The 21,276-nt window shown below is 40.5% G+C and overlaps 1 protein-coding gene across 3 annotated transcripts in view; it reads right to left on the reverse strand.

Annotated features, from left to right (window-relative positions):
• The window catches only part of LOC141139235 (cysteine-rich venom protein-like), a 300,818-nt gene that overhangs the window by 153,645 nt on the left and 125,897 nt on the right, over positions 1–21,276 (reverse strand). For all 3 annotated transcript variants that reach the window (XM_073625169.1, XM_073625171.1, XM_073625170.1), the window contains 3 exons: positions 17,111–17,200; positions 9,782–9,916; positions 4,940–5,030 (listed from right to left, as the gene is read on the reverse strand). In XM_073625169.1, the coding sequence (XP_073481270.1) occupies positions 4,940–5,030; positions 9,782–9,916; positions 17,111–17,200 (316 nt within the window). The remainder of the gene's footprint in view (positions 1–4,939; positions 5,031–9,781; positions 9,917–17,110; positions 17,201–21,276) is intronic.

Below are 21,276 nucleotides of genomic sequence, written 5' to 3' on the forward strand. Positions count from 1 at the left end.
CTTGAGAGGGGATATGATTTCAATATACAAATACCATGCTGGTGAGGTGACCCCACAATAGGGATAAAACTTTTTCGCAGAAGGGAGTTTAACAAGATTCGTGGCCAGTCACGAAAATTAGAAAAAAAGAGGTTTAACCTTAAACTACGGTAAGAGCGGCAAGGATGTGGCATTCCCTTCCACAGACGGTGGTCTCAGCGGGGGGCATTGATAGTTTCAAGAAACTATTAGATAAGCACCTGAACGACTGCAACATACAAGGATATACAATGTAATACTGACCTACAATCACACACATAGGTTGCACTTGATGGACTTGTGACTCTTTTCAACCTCACCTACTATGTAACCATGTAACCTACACTTTGCACTACAAGTGTACTGCAAGTGCACTTGGAAGTGCAGTTGCTGTAGATCTGAGGGGGACATGCAAGGAAAATAAAAACAGCATTTTTACTTGCACATGATTGGATGATAAAATCAGCAGAGCTTCCCTTCATTTCAGATCTTCCTCTCAGATCTACAGCAACTGCACTTCCAAGTGCATTTGCAGTGCACGTGTAGTGCAAAGTGGATTTGCCTTTAGTAAATCAACCCCTATGTGTGGCAGAAAACTAACACTGCACATCACTTGAACACACCATCCCCACCGTGAAAAATGGTGGTAGCAGCATCATGTTGTGGCATGCTTTTCCTCAGCAGGTTCAGGGATGCTGGTCAGAGTTGACGGGTAGATGGAAGAACCAAATACAGGGCAATCTTATGAGAAAACCTGTTAGAGTCTGAAAAAGACTTGAAATTGGGGTGGAGAGTCACCTTCCAGCAGGACCATGACCTTAAACATACAGCCAGAGCTACAATGGAATGGTTTAGATCAAAGCATATTCATGTGTTAGAATGGCCCAGTCAAAGTCCAGACCTAAATCCAATTGAGAATCTGTGACAAGACTTGGAAATTCTGTTCACAGACGCTCTCCATCCAATTTGACAGAGCTTGAGCTATTTTGCAAAGAATAACGGGCAAAAACGTCAGTCTCTAGATGTGCAAAGCTGGTTAGAGACATACCCCAAAAGATTTGCAGCTTTAATTGCAGCAAAAGCTGGTTCTACAAAGTATTGACTCGTGGTGGGGGGGCTGAATACAAATGCACACCACACTATTTAGATATTTACAAAATTATATATTATATATATATATAAAATTATATTATATATAGATATTTTACAAAAAGTATGAAAACAAGTGGCGGCTGGTGTTTTTTTTTTTTTTTTTTGGGGAGGGACCGGTGGCACTCTCCCCGCCCACTGTCTGCCGGGGTTGGTCTGGCACTTACCCAATCTAGGTGGCCAATAGCGGTCAGCGGCTTCTGTGTCCTCTTTCCATCACGGCGGTGTATCGCGGCTCCTGCTGTGCGGCACCTCCCTCTTCCTCCTAGGCGTCCAATAGAATCGCCTTTCCTTTCAGCCAATTGGGTGATGGGTCTCAAGACCCGCTTCCTGACTGGCTGGGAGGAGGATCCGAGGGAGAATAGCGCATATTCATTCACTATTCTCACACAACTGGGTGGGCTTGAGGCACAGTGCTCTGCGACTGATCCATGCCCCTGGCTATAATAACGTGCTTCGAAAAAACACCACCCCCGTTGGAACCCATGGTCCGGCCCCCCTTTATGTAGATCAGGGGGCCAGACACATGGATGGGGGGGTGGGGACCGTGCACCCCTAATGGATGGGCCACCACTGATGAAAACCATTTATAATTTTTCTTCCACTTCACACTTAAACTGTATGTGCCACTTTGTATTGGTCTATCACATAAAATCCCAATAAAATACATTTACTTTTTTTCAGGGCACTTTATATATCTATCTATATACATAGATAGATATATCTATCTATACAGATAGCTATAGATAGATATATCTATATATACAAAGCTGTGAAAAAGTATTTGCCCCCTTTCTGATTTTTTTTTTGCCTATTTGTCACACCTAAATGACTCAAATCATCAAACAAATGTTATTATAACACATAGATAACCCGAGTAAATACAATTGCAGTTTTTAAATTATGGTTTCATTTATTAAGGCAAAAAAGCTGTCCAAACCTGCCTGGCTTTATGTGAAAAAGTAATTGCCCCCTAAACCTAATAACTGGTTGTGCCACCCTTGGTGGCAACAACTGCAATTAAGCATTTTTGCTAACTGGCAATGAATCTTTCACATTGCTGTGGAGAAATTTTGGCCCACTCTTCTTTGCAGAATTGTTTTAATTCAGCCACATTGGAGGGTTTACCAGCATGATAGGCCTGTGTAAGGTCATGATAAAGCATCTCAATTAGATATAAGTTCAGGCTTTGATTAGGCCACTCCAAAACCTAGATTTTGCTTTGTTTGAACAATTTGGAGGGGAACTTGCTGTTGTGTTTTGGATCATTGTCCTGCTGCATAACCCAAGTGCACTTGAGCTTGAGGTCACAAACTGATGGCCGGACATTTTCCTTTAGGATTTTCTGGTAGAGCTCAGAATTCATGGTTCCATCAATTATGGTAAGTCATCCAGGTCCTGAAGCTGCAAAGCAGCCCCAGACCATTACACTACCACCACCATGTCTGACTGTTGGTATGATGTTCTTGTTATAAAATGCTGTATTCGTTTTATGCAAGATGTAACAGGACGCACACCTTCCAAAAAGTTACATTTTTGTCTCAGAGTCCACAGAATATTTGCCTAAAAGTCTTGGGCATAATCAAGATGTTTTTTGGTAAATGTGAGATGAGCCTTTGTGTTCTTTTTGGTCAGCAGTGGCTTTGGCCTTGGAATTCTCCCATGGATGCCATTTTTGCCCAGTCTCTTGCTTATTGTTGAATCATAAACACTGATCTTACCTGAGGCAAGGGAGGCCTGCAGTTCTTTAGATGTTGTTCTAGGTTCTTTTATGACCTCCTGGATGAGTCGTCGTCATGTTCTTGGAGTCATTTTTGTAGGCCGGCCACTCCTGGGAAGGTTCATCACTGTTCCAAGTTATCTCTATTTGTGAATAATGGCTCTCCCTGTGGTTCACTGGAGTTCCAAAGCCTTAGAAATGGCTTTGAAACCCTTCCTAGACTGATACATGTACATTACTTTGCTTCTAATCTGTTCTTGAATTTTTTTAGATTCTGGCATGATGTGTGGCTTTTTGTGATCTGTTAGCGTGCTTCACTTTGTCAGACAGCTTCTGTTTTTGTGATTTCTTGATTCAACAGGTCTTGCAGTAATCAGGCCTGGGTGTGGCAAGTGAAATTTAACTCAGCTTTCCAAAAAATTGTGGTTAATCATAGTTCTTTCATGATTCAGCATGGGGGGGGGGGGCAATTACTTTTTCACATAGCGCCATGCAGGTTTGAACAGCTTTTTTCCCTTAATAAATGACATAATAATTTAAAAACTTCATCTTGGATTTACTTGGGTTATCTTTGTGTAATATTAAAATTTGTTTGATGATCTGAATCATTTAAGTGTGAGAAATATGCAAAAAAATAAAAAATCAGGAAGGGGGCAAATACTTTTTCACAGCACTGTATATACAGTATATATATTTATTTATTAGTTTTTTTTTTTTTTTTTTAAGACAGGTCAAGAGGAAAGCACACACCTGACATGTACCATAATCTTTCAGGTGCAAAACAGGCAAGGAAGGTCACCCAAACTCCAATATATAAAAAGCAAAAAAGTCCAATCTACAGCACCTCGACCATAGTCCATGTGGGTTATATGACGTTGGAGAGACCAGTCAGAAAATAAGGATAGGCTATCCCAACATAAATCCTCTATTTGTTTGCCACAGTTACCAGTTGCCAAGTTATTTAGGAATGTGGCCACACTGTAGCCCAGTTAAGATTCATAGCAATTGATCATCATAGGCGGCTCTCTAATTAGGCAAATAAGGCGGCCGCCTAAGGCCTCACACTCCCAGGGGCCTCGGGGACGCTCAATATGCCTAAGGCGTGTGTAGGAGTTGCAGGGAATTTCCCCCGGTCGGTGTCCCCGTCTTGCGTCCGGGGCCACAACTCGTTTTCCCCACCCAGGGGAGGACTGTCACTGACCACTGCCCGAGGTCGGAGGGTCAGTGGGTTGCTACCATGTACTCCTCTCCCCCGGCTCCTCCCTCCTGCCGTGCACCGCGGATCTCTGACTCCGGTACTGGCCCGACACACATCCCGAGTGGGGCCTCATGTCTAAGATTTGCCTAAGGCCTCACAAAGCCTAGAGCCGCCTATGTTGATCATATGCCATGACTGAGAAGAGGGGGAAATAGGGAGCTAAGATTCAAACAGAGGGAAGTGTGGTGGATTTCACAACTTGACACTATTTTTTCCTAAGGGACTGAACAAAGATTCTGATTTACATGTGTTTTTGTATTTTTTCTTTTAATTAAATGTCTTGTTTCTCTTTTTTCTTTTACAGGCATCAATATGTAGTAACCAAGAACACTGTCATGTATCTACGTAATATTAGCTATAATGTTAGACCATATTATGCCTTCAATTAGAGTGATTTAGGTGTTGATTGAGGAGCTGCAGATTGGACTTTTTTGTAGATAGACGGATACAGTAGATAGATAGATAGATAGATAGATAGATAGATAGATAGATAGATAGATAGATAGATAGATAGATAGATAGATAGATAGATAGATAGATAGATAGATAGATAGATAGATAGATAGATAGATAGATATTTTTTAACTTTTTTTTTTTAACTTTTTTTTTAACACTATAAAAGTATCAAGCAATCACAGTATAAAACAGAGGCTCGCTGCCATCCACATACTGCTGAAAGCTGAAATCATTATTTCCTGAATCAAGGCTTTAACATGAATGTGATTGCAATCTACCTGATCTAGCTGAGTACATTGTGTAGACAACACTGCCAATTATATCTCACCATGTCTTACCATTATCGTTTCTGTCTTTCACTTCGCTGTGGTTTAAATTGCATGTTTTTGCCCATCTTTCTGCTGATTCCATTAATTTATTACTCCATTTCTTTGAATGTAAAGAGAAAAAAGAAAGCACTAATATAACCTTAACTTCCAGCAATAAAATGGTAAAATGTCTGCATAGCAAGAGTGAAAAGTATTTTGTGAGCATGGTGTTCTATCTCAAAGCACAGTAGAAATCCAAAAATCAGTCCATACTGCAATACAGTCCATACATACCCATCCCCAGTACTTTTATACTGCCCCCAAGATTCCTCAGTGTTGGGGTTCAATGATGCCCAGAGTGATTCAACCCTGAAGATTAAGATCAAACTATGAATTCAGGGTAGCATGGCCCCACCCCCTGAGAGGGTGTCAACACTGTATCCTTCATTCACAGTGTATTGAAGAAGAGTCAATGTGTTAGACCTTAAGCCTTCTAAACATGGTAAGTATGAAACATATTGAAGTGAAACATTCGGGACTGAGAGGGAATGGGGGGGGGGTTACAATAAAATAGAATTTATTTATGTCAGTACCAGGATTTGGGATGTCCCTTTAAGACTAAGCAAAACAAAACTAAGATAGCTCTTACCTGAAAATGATGGTGATTGGCCAGCTCCTTGCTCTTCATTTTTAAAAAAGAAGTATGGGCTTGTAAAAAGAAGTATACCAACCAAGTTGGATGCAGTAATCCAATGCTGCATCTGTCCCCAGCCGCCTGTAAGATCACTCAGTTCTCGGCCTTCAGTAAGCATAGAGCCAGTGACTCTCTGCGCCTTGAGTGCTCACTGGAGCGCTGAGCTGTGGAGGGGTGGCTCTCTGAGAGGCTGAGCCAGCTGCTGGTCTAGGGATCTTTCCCAAGCCTGGATGTCTCTGTGACATCACCCAACAGCAGGCTTAACCCGCTGTCAGCTGAGAATGGGTTACAGGAATGCAGAACCAACTGTACTCCCGTGATCCCCAGGAGAAGTATAGCCAAAATAGCTTTGGCTACACTTCTCCTTTAACGTATCTGTTGTACACACCATTAGTGCTTGTGTGATAGTGGATGCTACCTTGTGTGCTCTTGCTTGACTGCGCAAACTGTTGGCGCTATATAAATTCTGTATAATAATAATAAATATTAACTGCGTGTGACTCAGTTTGCTTTGACCCTGCTCCATCTTTGATGTGATTGTGTACCGTCTGGACTCTGAACTACTCATGTGTGACCTGGCTCGTCTAGACCAGTGGTTCTCAACCCTGTCCTCAAGTATCCCCGCAGGCCATGTTTTGGGAATTTCTCTAAGATAAAATAGCTGTCCAAAATACCAAGCCATTGACTCTGATTTAAAGCACCTGTGCAAGATAAAGGAAAACCCGCAAACATGGCCTGTTGGGGGTACTTGAGGACAGGTTTGAGAACCACTAGTCTAGACTACACTTCTGCCTGACTTGACTCTCCTGTGTTATCAGACGCTCTGTTACAACTTGGCCTGCTCTGACTTGCTCCTCCTATGCATCAGTGTTTGCTGTCTTGCTGACATCTACAGTGGTGAACCATAAATATCAGCAAGCCCGATTTGCCTACAGTCCTGGTCATGGTATGTGCTATTTATTATTGAACTATCTGCATACATAGCACATCCAAACTGTCATCCAAACTGGTATGTCATTGTGGCTGTTCTATTGTACCACCGTTTGGCAGTTCTGTACCAGAGGGGTACTGCAAGACTTTTCCTTACTGTTTTTGCTGTTCATTGTTTACACTGCTCTGTACCAGTGCTGCTTATACTAGGTTATTTTTTTTAGCACCACAGTGATCTAGATTAATTGCCATATTATAGTCAGTTTATTGCATTCAAATCCACTTATTTATCTGTTCATTTTTGTGCATTGCCATGCATTTTATCTTGTGATAATATAGCTACTGTTTCACAACTAAGTAGCCTAGTACCTATTTACTATATGCTAATATAGTTGTGGATAGTATACCAATATTTGAGCTCACATGTGTTTACAGCATCTCATTATCTGATAATGACCTGTGACCAGGTCACAATCTTCTCTCCCAGCTACAGAGAAAGACAAAGACAGTGAGGTGAAAAATGTCTACATGGACTGGTGGTGGCCATCTGCATCAATGGTGCAACTCTAACCAGTTACCCTACACAAACCAACGCAGGGATCCTCCGGCCTGAGGCTCCTGAATTCATACCATGGAATTATGAATCAGAATCAGGAAGACATTCCAACCCCATTATGCTTGGAAAGCGCATAGACTTTCCAACCACCCTTAGAACCAGATGAAGAATCTACTAGAGAAAGGCCATCTGACCCAAAAGAACAAAGAGTAGACAGTCCGACACCCAAAAAGATTGACTTACGATTCGTTAGGCTAGAGTTCAGAAAGGCTGCCTGTTTATTTACTGCCGGCTTTATTATTTACTCGCTTTGTTATGCTGTATCTTTTCAGTTACTTTACTTTATTGCCAGGCCCTTCTCTATGGGGGACCAAATATTATTTGGTGGATAAATGTATAGCCAGGTGTTTAGCTGGCAGAGAGAGTGCAACTACAGACACTACAAATGCCTTATGTGCCCAAAGAGGATTCTTATGCTGACTTCAACACTGTTCAGCCTCCACTCACCAGGGGAAATCAGTGAGACTTGAGAAACTGAAAGGACTATGATGAAAGGCCCAACTCCCTAACAATCAGGTTTTATTGCACCCTGATTGGGCAAAGCTTTTCCCAATCAGGGTGCAGAATGCCCCATGCAGCTCGCCGCGCATTGCAAGGACCCCCGTCGAGCAAACACCCGTCGAACACCCTGCAAATTCAGCTGTTCCTCGAACCAGGCGAACAGCCAATGTTCGGCACCAGTTCTCTAAAAGGATTTTGGGGAACTGGAGAAAGTGCAGAGAAGGGCAACCAAACTGAGGCATGGAGGAGCTCAGCTATTAGGAAAAATATGAGGAACTGAATCTATTCCCTCTTGAGAAGAGGAGATTAAGGGGGATATGATCAACATGTACATATACATAAGTGGTCCATATAGTGAACTTGGTGTTGAATTATTCACTTTAAGGTCATCACAGAGGACAAGGGGGCAATCACGTCTAGAGGAAAAAAGATTTTATCTCCAATTACGGAAAGGTTTCTTCACAGTAAGAGCTGTGAAAATGTGGAATAGACTCCTTCCAGAGGTGGTTTTGGCCAGCTCAGTAGATTGCTTTAAAAAAGGGATGCATTCTCTCCTAATTGTACATAATATAACTGGATACTAACATTTATAGGTAAAGTTGATCCCGGGAAAATACGATTGCCTCTCGGGGGATCAGGAAGGATTTTTTTCCCCTGCTGTAGCAAATTGGATCATGCTTTGCTGGGTTTTTTCACCTTCCTCTGGATCAACTGTGGGTGAAGGATTGTGTATATGGGATTGTATGATTTTTTTTTTTTTTTTTTAGTTGAACTAGACGGCCTTGGGTCTTTTTTCAACCTGACTAACTAGGTAACTATGATGCTCGGACTGAACCGTTTGCCCAACTCCAGTGACAAAATTTTTTATTTTTATTTTATTTTCATAAAGGATTCTCCCTAAACAGTCCATTCATTTCAACAACATAAGTTTATATGTGTGTTTAATGTATTTTATGTATGTTGTCTACCTGTAAAAGTCTTTCTTGTGTAGATGGGTGCCACCATCTTGGAAGTGATTTTAACCGCCCCAACAGACTTTGTTATTACTTCAAATGACACTCTATAGTATTCACCATTGTTCCATCCCTGAAAGCTACATAAAAAGTTATGTAGGAAGGGGAGGGGAGGGGCAGAGGAGCTGGGCCTGCACAGACAGTAACCAGACACTCCCAGAAAAGTCTATGATGTGAAAGTTTATGATGTGAAAGTGGAAGGGGCCTTTCCTAGACAACTGAATAGTCAAATGTGCTAGCAAGTTCAAAGGTGCACTAAACATTAATAAAAAAATAATAATTTCTTTGTATTTAGCACAGTGGCTTGGTAGTTGGCATATGGATCCTCAGTCAGGACACTATTTGCATGGAGTTTTTCGTGTTCTCCCTGTGCCTGTGTGGGTTTCCTCCCACACTCCAAAGACATGCTGGTAGGTTAATTGGCCCTAGTATGATATTCTACAGAGCCCATCCAGGGCAACTATCTCATTATCTGCCCCAGCAGCAGATAAAGCGTCCTCAGGGAGAAGAGTGCTTTAGAAATATAAAAAAATATTAAATTAAAAAAAAAAAAAGACCTCTAAGCTTAAAACCCTCTTTAACTACATTCCACCCGCCGTATAGTAAAATGACAGTGGGGCGGTTCTCGTTCTGGGACGCCGTCATATGACGGCGCCCCAGAACGGCCGCTCTCGAGCGCTTGCGGGGCTGCGCAGCACAGTTATCGCAAGCGCACAGCCTCCTCATGAGTGCCACCTCCTTATCAGTGCCCATAAGTGCCCCCTCATCTGTGCCCATAAGTGCCGCCTCATCAGTGCACATCAGTGCAGCCTATCAGTGCCCATCAGTGCCGCCTCATCAGCACACATCAGTTAAAGGAGAAAAATTACTTATTTACAAAATTTACTGACAGAAAAACGTTTTTAACCCAGCAGTGATTAAATACCACCAAAAAAAACTCTATTTGTGTGAAAAACATTATAAAAATGTAATTTGGGTACAGTGCTGCATGACCACACAATTGTCATTTAAAGTGTGAGAGCGCTGAAAGCTGAAAATTGGCCTGGGAAGGAAGGGGGTAAAAGTGCCCAGTAGGCAAGTGGTTAAACATGTTGGTTTATATAACTCCTATTCCTTACCAGTTTAAGCATGTTGCCAGCTGATGGTGTTACATTACTTCTAAAATGATTGTGACATTTTACTATCTCTTCCTTTACATTTGTTTTATGTGTTGATAAAGTGTCACATTTCACAATATCATGTGGGTAGATGACCTGAAAAATAAAAAAAAATCTGCTTAATTATATATGTTCAGAGGCATTACCTGCATATATAATGAGAGTTTCTTTTTTTTTTTTCTTCATTTTACAGATAGGAAATGCAGCAGGGGGGGTGAGAAATGGCATTCACTTAAACACAGTAGGATGGGTGAGATTACAAGGGTGGGGAGAACACAGCGGGAACTGAACATAAAGACTAAGGGGAAGAAGGAACTAAATGTTCAAAAATTGGCAGACATTTTAGGCACAACAGGAGGCAAACAAATTTAAGATCAAAGAATTTGATTGGAAACACTAAAATATCATCTTATATAAAAACATTACCCCTAAATAAGGGGACCCGTATTGTGATACAATACCCAACTCTGGAATGGACTAGGGCTATCCTAACATCTATATATAACATTGACAATACAAACAATACATTGCTTGAAAATAGGTGCCCAAATGTTGCTCCATATCCAGACTGTCAATGCATTTCGCTAAAGATGTTGCTTCTTCAGGACACTCCTATACCTCCTGATGGGCATGATGACATCACTAGGCCCTGCCCTGACGTGTTTTATGACAGTCACGTGAATAATTCACACGACTGTGACAAAATGCGTCAATGCAAGGCCTACTGGTGTCAACATGTCCATCAGGAATTATTGGCAGATCATGCTATAAGTTTAGCCTTATAGGGACCTTTACCTATATCTGCACATTTGTGATTTAAGTGGTGCACTACTTATCTAGTGTACTTCCCTTGTGAGTGTAATATATTATATATTTTTTAATAAAGATTATATTGGTTTTAATGGCAATTCCCCCTTTTTTTTTTTCTTTCTGAGCTGAGGTGAAGTTTACCACTGGAAAGATAATATCTCCTAACTGTCAAGGAGGACATTACGAAGAGGGAGTCGTGTTCCCTTGGAGTGAATCCCTTAAAGGGTATTGTGCATTTGACCTATTTTTCCTATTTTTAGTTAAATAGGTCCATTTACAAAGGTGAGAACAGAGTGTGAATGGTGGTGGGATCCACCGCTGTTTTTTTGCACGTTACTTGAATATCACAAGAGCACCTGAGTGGAGTATTCTTAAAGGGACATTCGCTTTGGACCTTTTATGCACTGGAAGGTCCAATATATGCAGATCATATATTTTGTTTTGTTATTAATGATGGTGTTTTGATATCACACACAGGAATCTATGACTACATATGCAAAGTTAATGATGCATTTGTTATATGTTGTTTTTCATGCATACTCTGATGGCTTATTGCAGCCACACATGTTATTAACACCAGGAGATTGCAGTCGCATTTCATGTTATTAACACCAGATTTCATATGTTTAGTTATCAATGTATTTGTCATGCATTGTTTTGTCTTTCACATTTGATGGTTTATGGCAGTCATATTTTATATTATTAATTACCAGAAGATACAATGCCTTGAAAAAGTATTCATACCCCCCTGAAATTTTCCACATTTTGTCATGTTACAACCAAAAATTTAAATGTATTTTTTTGGGATTTTATGTAATAGACCAACACAAAGTGGCACACGCGGTAATTTTGAAGTGGAAGGAAAATGATAAATGGTTTTCTAAATTATTTACAAACAAATATCTGAAAAATGTGGCGTGCATTTGTATTCAACCCCCCTGAATCAATACAGAGCCTTGAAAAAGTATTCATACCCCTTGAAATGTTCCACATTTTGTCATGTTACAACCAAAAACGTAAATATATTTTATTGGTGTGTGTGATAGACCAACACAAAGTGGCACATAATTGTGAAGTGGAAGGAAAATGATAAATGGTTTTCAAAATTCTTTACAAATAAATATGTGAAAAGTGTGGTGTGCATTTGTATTCAGCACCCTCCTGAGTCAGTATTTTGTAGAAGCACCTTTCACTGCAATTACAGCTGCAAGTCTTTTTGGGGATGTCTCTACCAGCTTTGCATATCTAGAGAGTGACATTTCTGACCATTCTTCTTTGCAAAATAGCTCAAGCTCTGTCACATTGGATGGAGAGCGTCTCTAAACTGCAATTTTCAAGTCTTGACACAGATTCTCAATTGGATTTAGGTCTGGACTTGGACTGGGCCATTCTAACACACGAATATGCTTTGATTTAAACCATTCCAGTTTAGCACTGGCTGTATGTTTAGGGTCATTGTCCTGCTGGAAGGTGAACATCCACTCCAGTCTCAAGTCTCTTGCAGGCTCTGTCAGATTTTCTTTTAAGATTGCCCTGTATTTGGCTCCATCCATCTTCCCATCAACTCTGAGCAGCTTACCTATCTCTGCTGAAAAATAGCATCCCCACAACGCAATGCTACCACCACGTTTCATGGTGGGGATAGTGTGTTCAAGGTAATGTGAAGTTAGTTTTCCACCACACAGCATTTTGCTTTTAGGCCAAAAAGTTAAATTTTTGTCTCATCTGACCAGAGCACCTTCTTCCACATGTTTGCTGTGTCCCCCACATGGCTTCTCGCAAACTGCAAACGGGACTTCTTATGGCTTTCTTTCAACAGTGGATTTCTTCTTTTCACTCTTCCATAAAGGCCAGATTTGTGGAGTGCACGACTAATAGTTGTCCTGTTGACAGATTCTCCCACCTGAGCTGTGGATCTCTGCAGCTCCTCCAGAGTTACCATGGGCCTCTTGGCTGCTTCTATGATTAATGCTCTCCTTGCCCGGCCTGTCAGTTTAGGTGGATGGCCATGTCTTGGTAGGTTTGCAGTTGTGCCACATTCTTTCCATTTTCCATTTTCGGATGATGACTTGAGCAGTGCTTCGTGAGATGTTCAAAGTTTGTGATTTTTTTTTATAACCTAACCCTGCTTTAAACTTCTCCACAACTTTATCCCTGAGCTGTCTGGTGTGTTCCTTGGCCTTCACGATGCTGTTTTTTCACTAAGGTTCTCTAATAAACCTCTGAGGGCTTCACAGAACAGCTGTATTTATACCGAGATTAAATTACACCCAGATGGACTCTATTTACTAATTTGGGGACTTCTGAAGTCAATTGGTTCTATTATATTTTAGTTAGGGGTATCAGAGTAAAGGGGGCTGAATACAAATGCATGCCACACTTTTCACATATTTATTTGTAAAAAAAATTATTGAAAACCAATTATAATTTTTCTTCCACTTCACAATTATGTTGCACTTTGTGTTGGTCTTTCACATAAAATCCCAATAAAATACATTTACGTTTTTGGTTGTAACAAGACAAAATGTGTAAAATTTCAAAGGGTATGAAAACTTTTTCAAGGCACTGTATATTTGAGTTACACTACGGACACTTTTCATTTGTGTTCATATAGAAGTATTATTTATTAATATGTGTTGGTTGCTATGCACCCTTGCCTTTTTAATTGCGTCTGCTAGCAGTGTCCTGAATAATGTGCCCCGTACTAAACAGACTGTGATTGGATGCAAGCTTTCATAAAAGTTTATTTTGCAGTAAATCGGTTAAATCTGTGCCATTTACTTGTCACACACTAGTTACATACCTAGTGTAAAGGCATACATCAATAACAACTACAGACGTAATTTTGTTTTTAGTTTTGTTCTACTCTACAAAATTTCATGGTGCCCATTGTTCATAAGTGTAATGTTCCTAATCTGAGTTTCATGGGAACTCATCTAGAAGACATTATAGGAGAGCAGATAACATTTAATTGAGTCTTGGTGCCAATGCTACTGAACATTCTCTGCTGATTGTGTCCCTTTTCCCAAGGGATAATGCTAACAAAACAATGGCCAAGTACATTAACTTAAGCAGTAAATTAAATACTTGAAAGCTTTTACTTTTTTAATTCTGTTGCTGGCAATGTTGACTTAAGCTGGCCATAGATGGATCAAAATTCAGCCATTAAGCAAAAAATTGTTATTGTTACACATTACTATTGGTGGTCCTCTTCTTATTTTCCCGGCATTTTCCAGTGGGTTGATTCTTGTCAAGATGTCCAAAATAATTCAGTCTAATCATCTGGACTTCTAGTGAAAGGTTGGACTTAAAGTGTTAAAAAAATTCAAAAGTGTGGCGCTATGAATTACGTGAAAGAGTAATGAATAAATAATAATTCAAATAAAAATGTTAAAGATACAGTGACTTCAAAGCAGATATTTCGGTATGAACCAGAAAAATACTGCATGAATGTATGTAATAGTGAATGAAATAGTAACACTCAAATACATGTATTGGACCAAGTGTAAAAAAACACAAACCAATGTTGAATGCAAAGTCCAAATAAGTGAACAAACACAAGCAAAAAGTCTGTGATAATAGTGAAAAAAATGATGATAAACAGGTATCTCCTGAGCATGCAGGGGGATGGTTCCGAACCGCCAACCTGGTGGGTAGATGAACCGTAGAGAGACCGGAAGTGCACAGAAGATTGAAATCGGTGCCAGGACCATCACCAGAAACCAAGGAGGCTTACCAGAAGTTGTGGCCTGAAATGGCGTATGCCATACAGGTCAAAAAGGCTTGATGACCAACAGGTCTAGGTAAAATATCTGGTCGGATGTCATCACACAGATAGGGGGAAGAGATCAGCACGGCTTCCTCAGCAGTGGGTACACCATGAGCCAAGCGAATAGTTTGTGTAACATGTGAGGGATAAAAACACTCACATAGCGTGATAACGTTTGAACTTGGATTTATTTAAAATAAAGAGAAAACAAACTCACATTTTCAGAAGATAAAAACAGCATGTAATCTTGTAGCGGTAGTCATGAGGGGTCCACCCGACATGTTTCAACTAAAAAGTCATCATCTGGGGTGTGGACCCCCTCAACCCACCGCTCTATATATAGATAAATAATGACCCCCACTGGAAGTGTCCGAAACCGGAAGTGCTTCTGATGACCTCTATTTCCAGTTCATGGGGTATTAGTATGCTAATGGTTAACCAAAATCTAGAAAGAAACTGTATGTATGAAAATCTGTAATCAATTTGTTTATTTAAAAATCACGGTAGACATTACAAAGACAAAAAACGGCTTGAAATAGGTCTGGTATTAGATCCGGAGCCAAGCCTCGCTGTCACTTCCCCATATCTAATAGGTGGGAGCGCAGTAACAGCGCCGCGCTCCACCCACTGTGCCAAGCCTCGTTATCATGTCGCGTGATGACGTCACACGCAGGTCGGGATAACAGCGGCAGTGCGCTCCACGCTTGGTCAGCCAAGCCTCTCTTTCAAAACGCCTGCAACTACATCATATCCGGTCACAACTCCACAGGAAATGGAGCCCGGCTTAAATGCAAGGCCGGAAGGACCGCCAGAGTGTCAACATAGGCGGACATGTGCAGGAAAACATAATAATAAGATGTACAGGAGCTGAATATGTGGAAATAACTAAAAAATATATAAAAATTGTATGTAATTGAATTACATTAAAATTAAGAATATCTAAATCAGTAAATGTAAAAACATATGAAAATATGTAAAAGACAGGAGCGTACCTAGCCACATGTGAGTATAAAAACTCAAGCATAGAACCTACCGGACACTGCCAATAGGGGGCATCAGTACAATCCGTGACACAGCTTAGAACCTCAAAACACATATACAGTATATAAAAATGATCGGAGAGACATAAATGTAGTATATTGGACTATACATAATTATGTAAAAGAATGTAAATGAATATTGGTGGCTAAACTAAAAATAAATAATGAGAAAAATGAAAAATGAAAAAAAATGAAAAAAAAAAAAAAAATGAAAAAAATGCCCAAATTGGATACAGGAAGGAGAGAGATCAGAAATATATTTATGCCTGGTTGATAAAAGAGTTGCTGTCCCATTCAACGTTGATACCTTGCGGAAAATGGGACCCCAACTCGTATATCCAATATGTCTCTAAACGAGAGACACCCCTAAGTGTCGACCCCCCCCCCGCCAGGGAGCCGTATATTTGTCTATGATAAGGAACTGGGTACCCACAGGATTTCTATCATGACATTCCCTATAGTGCCTAGGGACAGTATGTTTGGCACTGCCTGCTTTAATCAAATTAATATGTTCCGAGACACGTACAGTAAAAGATCTAATAGTACGGCCCACATATTGTTTCCCACAGGGGCAAGTTATCAGGTATTCGATCCCGGTGGTTGCACACGTACTAAATTGTTTAATTGTGTACGTGCGACCAGTTACAGTGGAGGAAAAGTCGTAACTTGTCCTTCTGCCACAGGTGTTATACTGGCAAACCAAACATTTTTTGCAAGGATCAAAACCCGTCCAATTATGAAAAAAAGATGTTTTTTTTGGTGGATCTATGACGTTAGGAGCCAACTTGCTCCTAAGGGATGGAACACCTCTAAAGACCACCTTGGGGGTCTCAGGTAGCAGTGGTCCTAGTATTTTGTCTTTTCATACATCCCCTCCCCCCTCAAAACATATGAGCATTATGTCAGCAAAAATCCCTCCAAAAAAAGTTTAAGCATTAATCTTCAAGCATAAATTCCCTTTGCAAGACAAAATTCTCCCCAAACAAAAATTCCCCCTCTTCCAGTACAGATCCCCCCTCCCTTGCTTAAATCCTCTCCCTCCCCAAATCTCCTCTCCTAGCACAAATCCTCTACCCCCTCAAAATTTCCAGCTGAGCATAAATCCTCCCCCTCCCCCAAACTTCCCTCTCTCAGCACAAATTCCCCTCATGTCCCCTCTCTTAGCACTAATCCCCCCCCCCCAACTTCCCTTCCTAGCACAAATCGCCCAGTCTTCCCTAATAACACAAATACTCCCCCACTCCTAATCACCCCTTCTAGCAAAAATCCCCACTGCGCCCCGGGCAGCTAACCCTTCTGCCCACCCCTTGTCCTGGCCCTGCCGATTACATTCCCTAAAAACCAGATGATCACTATAGGGAAGACTGACATATGAATATGAAATCAAATGATCAAAACATAGGAAACAAAAAAATGTAAAGTCAAAGTAAGAGTTACAATAATATCTCATGTGTACTGTATGATTTTCTTGGTATCGTACATAAGTGTCTAACCATTGCCCTTTTTGAGCAATGTGTGTTGATGGATTTGCTGTTGTCGATGCTGTTGTGATCATTAGCCATTGACATTGTCCTCTATTGTTGCTTCCCAATATAATGATAATAATGTAATGACATCACACCATATTTCCTTAATACCTTGTGCTAGTAAATGTGAACAATGTCAACATACATTATCAGAAGGCTCATTGGATTCTTCTGTGTCATGATCCTCTTCTGTATCCGAACTTCTTCCCTCATCCTCCTTAGAATCCGATGTTTTCTGTAAGAGAAAGATAGGCTTTATTATTGGTTACAAATATTTTATTACATTATTTGCAAATATTAGAGGTTTTATCTAAGAATTATTTCCTTAGAACTAAAATGTAAAGCTGAACTCCAGGCAAACAGCTAAATGCACAGATGTAATACATATAGGAAACTTTTTTTTTTCTACCAAAGGATTTATTTTTCTGTCCATTTATTTTCTGTTCCATCCAGTCCTCAGATATACACAGCTTTTCCACATAGCACAGCAAGGTGGATGGATAACTTCACAGTTAAAGCAGAAATATATTTCCCCGCTCTCAGGCAATGTTGTGTCCGCCAGCTCCCTCACCCACACTGACATCTTCTCACAGGTCTCTTCTGGGTTTCAAATTATGGGCACACTTGATTGGCCTGGCCAGGATAATACAACAGCTGCACATGGCAGGATTGCTCGCTCAAAGTAGTTTACAGTGTAAGAAGCAGGAAGATAAACATTTTTATTGTAAAAGAAACATATTGGAGTTGATTTATTAAAGCTGGAGAGCGCAAAATCGATGCAGCTTTGGATGGTAGTCAATCAGCAACTATCTTCAGCTTTTTCAGTTAACCACTTCAGCTCCGGAAGATTTGGCCTCTTAACGACCAGGCCATTTTTTGAGATACGGCACTGCGTCGATTTAACTGACAATTGCGCGGCCGTGCAACGTTGTACAAAAACAAAATTGACGTCCTTTTTTCCAACAAATAGAGCTTTCTTTTGGTGGTATTTGATCACCTCTGCGATTTTTATTTTTTTGCGCTATAAACAAAAAATGGGCGACAATTTTGAAAAAAAACCCAATATTTTTTACTTTTTGCTATAATGAATATCCCCCCAATTTAAAAAAAAAAAAAACAAATTTCTTCCTCAGTTTAGGCTGATATTTATTCTTCTACATATTTTTGATAAAAAAAAATCGCAATAAGTGTATATTGATTGGTTTGCGCAAAAGTTATAGCGTGTACAAAATAGGGGATAGATTAATGGCATTTTCATTATTCATTTTATTTTACTAGTAATGGCGGCGATCTGTGATTTTTATTGGGACTGCAGCATTGCGGCGGACAGATCAGAAACGTTTGACACTTTTTGGGACCATTGGCATTTATACAGCAATCAGAGCTAAAAATAGACACTGATTACTGTGTAAATGTCACTGACAGGGAAGGGGTTAACACTAGGGGGTGATCAAGGGGTTAACTGTGTTTCCTATGTGTGTTCTAACTGTGGGGGGAATGTGGCTGACTAGAGGAGAAGACAGATCATTGTTCCTACTTAGTAGGAACATACAATCTGTCTCCTCTCCCCTGACAGAACCGGGATTTGTGTGTTTACACACACAGATCCCGGTTCTCACTCTTTCTTGAGTGATCTCGGGTGCCCGGCGGTGCTAGAGCATCTTAAAGAGAGACCTGCAGAACTTAGTCCACCGAATGTTCTATGAAGGAACTCTGCTCTTATGAGAAAGGAGGTCGCATTTGACTACTATTACTACTTCAAAGCTAAGTCCACTGTTTGTTGCAAGCATGGACTTTACTACAGCTTTTTCCAGAGAGAATATCTAGTCCTCAAGTTGTACATAGTTCATGTTTTTGGAGTATCCCACTCAATTCCCTCAATTCTATCCAAGTTCTCCAAAAATAAAAACAGCAAAAACAACACCCTTAGACTGGGTATTAAAGAAATGTGTGACTGAGCTTGTGTGTCTGGCCGTAGGGCAAAACATCTGTGGAAGAACTTGGGCAATATTCCTACAGCTACTATGGGAGTAGCACTACAATTGCATCTTGCTTACAAGGCTTTGTCGATCTCAGCTGTGGTTTGATTTTAAAATTGGTTGAATTGCTTTTTTAATCTGCATGACCTGTTTGGAAAATAAATCTATATAACTGTGATATTAAATGAGTGTTTCCAGAATCAAATTGATATTAGGCGATCTGGTTAGATTCATGGCATTATATCCAATGACAGTCTTGGTAATATCTTTGCTGACTGTGCAAACCATGCCATTTCTTCTTTGATTTTATGACCAGAATAGTAGATTTTATGCTCTTTTTACTGAAAGTGTCCTAAGGCACAATATGCTCATCCCTCATTGTCCATGGAGAGCAATAACTCATTATAGTAGTCCAGAATTGGGGCGCTGGCTTTGGGCATCCCAACGCTCACTCTTCTTCCCCTTATCCTATCTCTCTCTCCCATCCTCCTACTGCTGACATCCTTCCTTTCTCTTTCCTTCTTTCTTATTTCCTTGTTGCAGATTTTTTTGTTGACTCAGGCTTGACGTCTGGACCTGCTTATTGTTTTGCAGCCTGTAGAGATATTACCTGGCTCATTGATCCCTACTCTAATTTACAGGCTACAAGTTTTGTTTATTATTAAGCAATATATATTGTTGGAGGTTTTTACATTCTCGTTCTAGCTGTCTACTATCTTGACGATTTCAAAAAGTTCTCATATGTCATGTTTTGTACCTTTACATTTTTTCAATAAAAAACTATTGAAAGTGAAAGTGTCCTAAGCCAGTCCATTTAAAGTGTAAGTTCACCTTTACAGAAAATCTGTAAGTTGACCTTACACTGGACCCCATCCCCATCCCGCATCACTACAGACACCAAAAATCCACTGGTCCAGAGATTTGAAAGACCCACTGCTTAATCTTGTGTCTGTATTGCTTAGCCAGTACGGATTACAGGGATTCTAATTGGTCAGCACCATCGCATGGATGGTACTGACCAATCAGAAGCCGTCTAGATTGTACTGTCAGCATTGTGAGGAGAGGAGGGAAAGCCACCAGGATTTAAAATCCCTGTACCAGTGAAGCTCATGCTTCATGCTTAAGCTCATGCTCAGCACATTCCATCCTCTAAAGAGTCTGCTTTTACAGATTTGGAAAAAAAAAATTCTCATATGGCAACATCACTGTCTAGATGACCAAAAAGTTTTAGGGCAGTTGCATAATTTACACCAGCTGTACTATAATTAATCCTAGGTTACTAGATCAATATTCAAGACAGATATTGGTGACTTATCCTAATCTTATGGCTCCAAAGACCCAATAATCAGTTACAGTCAGGTCCATAAATATTGAGACATCGACACAATTGTGCCTCCCACTATTTAAGTGACCAAAAGTAATGGGACAGGTTAACAATCATCCATCAAACTTTCACTTTTTAATACTTGGTTGCAAATCCTTTGCAGTCAATTACAGCCTGAAGTCGGGAACGCATAGACATCACCAGACCCTGGGTTTCATCCCTGGTGATGCTCTGACAGGCCTCTACTGCAACTGTCTTCAGTTCCTGCTTGTTCTTGGGGCATTTTCCCTTCAGTTTTGTCTTCAGCAAGTGAAATGCATGCTCAATCGGATTCAGGTCAGGTGATTGACTTGGGCATTGCATAACATTCCACTTATTTCCCTTAAAAAACTCTTTGGTTGCTTTCGCAGTATGCTTTGGTTTATTGTCCATCTGCACTGTGAAGTGCCGTCCAATGAGTTCTGAAGCATTTTGCTGAATATGAGCAGATAATATTGCCCGAAACACTTCAGAATTCATCCTGCTGCTTTTGTCATCAGACACATCATCAATAAATACAAGAGAACCAGTTCCATTGGCAGCCATACATGCCAACGCCATGACACTACCACCACCATGCTTCACTGATGAGGTGGTATGCTTTGGATCATGAGCAGTTCCTTTCCTTCTCCATACTCTTCCCTTCCCATCACTCTGGTACAAGTTGATGTTGGTCTTATCTGTCCATAGGATGTTGTTCCAGAACTGTGGAGGCGTTTTTAGATGTTTGGCAAACTCTAATCTGGCCTTCCTGATTTTGAGGTTTACCAATGGTTTACATCTTGTGGTGAACCCTCTGTATTCACTCTGGTGAAGTCTTCTCTTGATTGTTGACTTTGACACACATACACCTACCTCCTGGAGAGTGTTCTTGATCTGGCCAACTGTTGTGAAGGGTGTTTTCTTCACCAGGGAAAGAATACTTCGGTCATCCACAACAGTTGTTTTCCGTGGTCTTCCGGGTATTTT

The sequence above is a fragment of the Aquarana catesbeiana genome, linkage group LG04, assembly GCF_042186555.1.
Source record: "Aquarana catesbeiana isolate 2022-GZ linkage group LG04, ASM4218655v1, whole genome shotgun sequence".
In the NCBI taxonomy this organism is placed as follows: domain Eukaryota; kingdom Metazoa; phylum Chordata; class Amphibia; order Anura; family Ranidae; genus Aquarana; species Aquarana catesbeiana.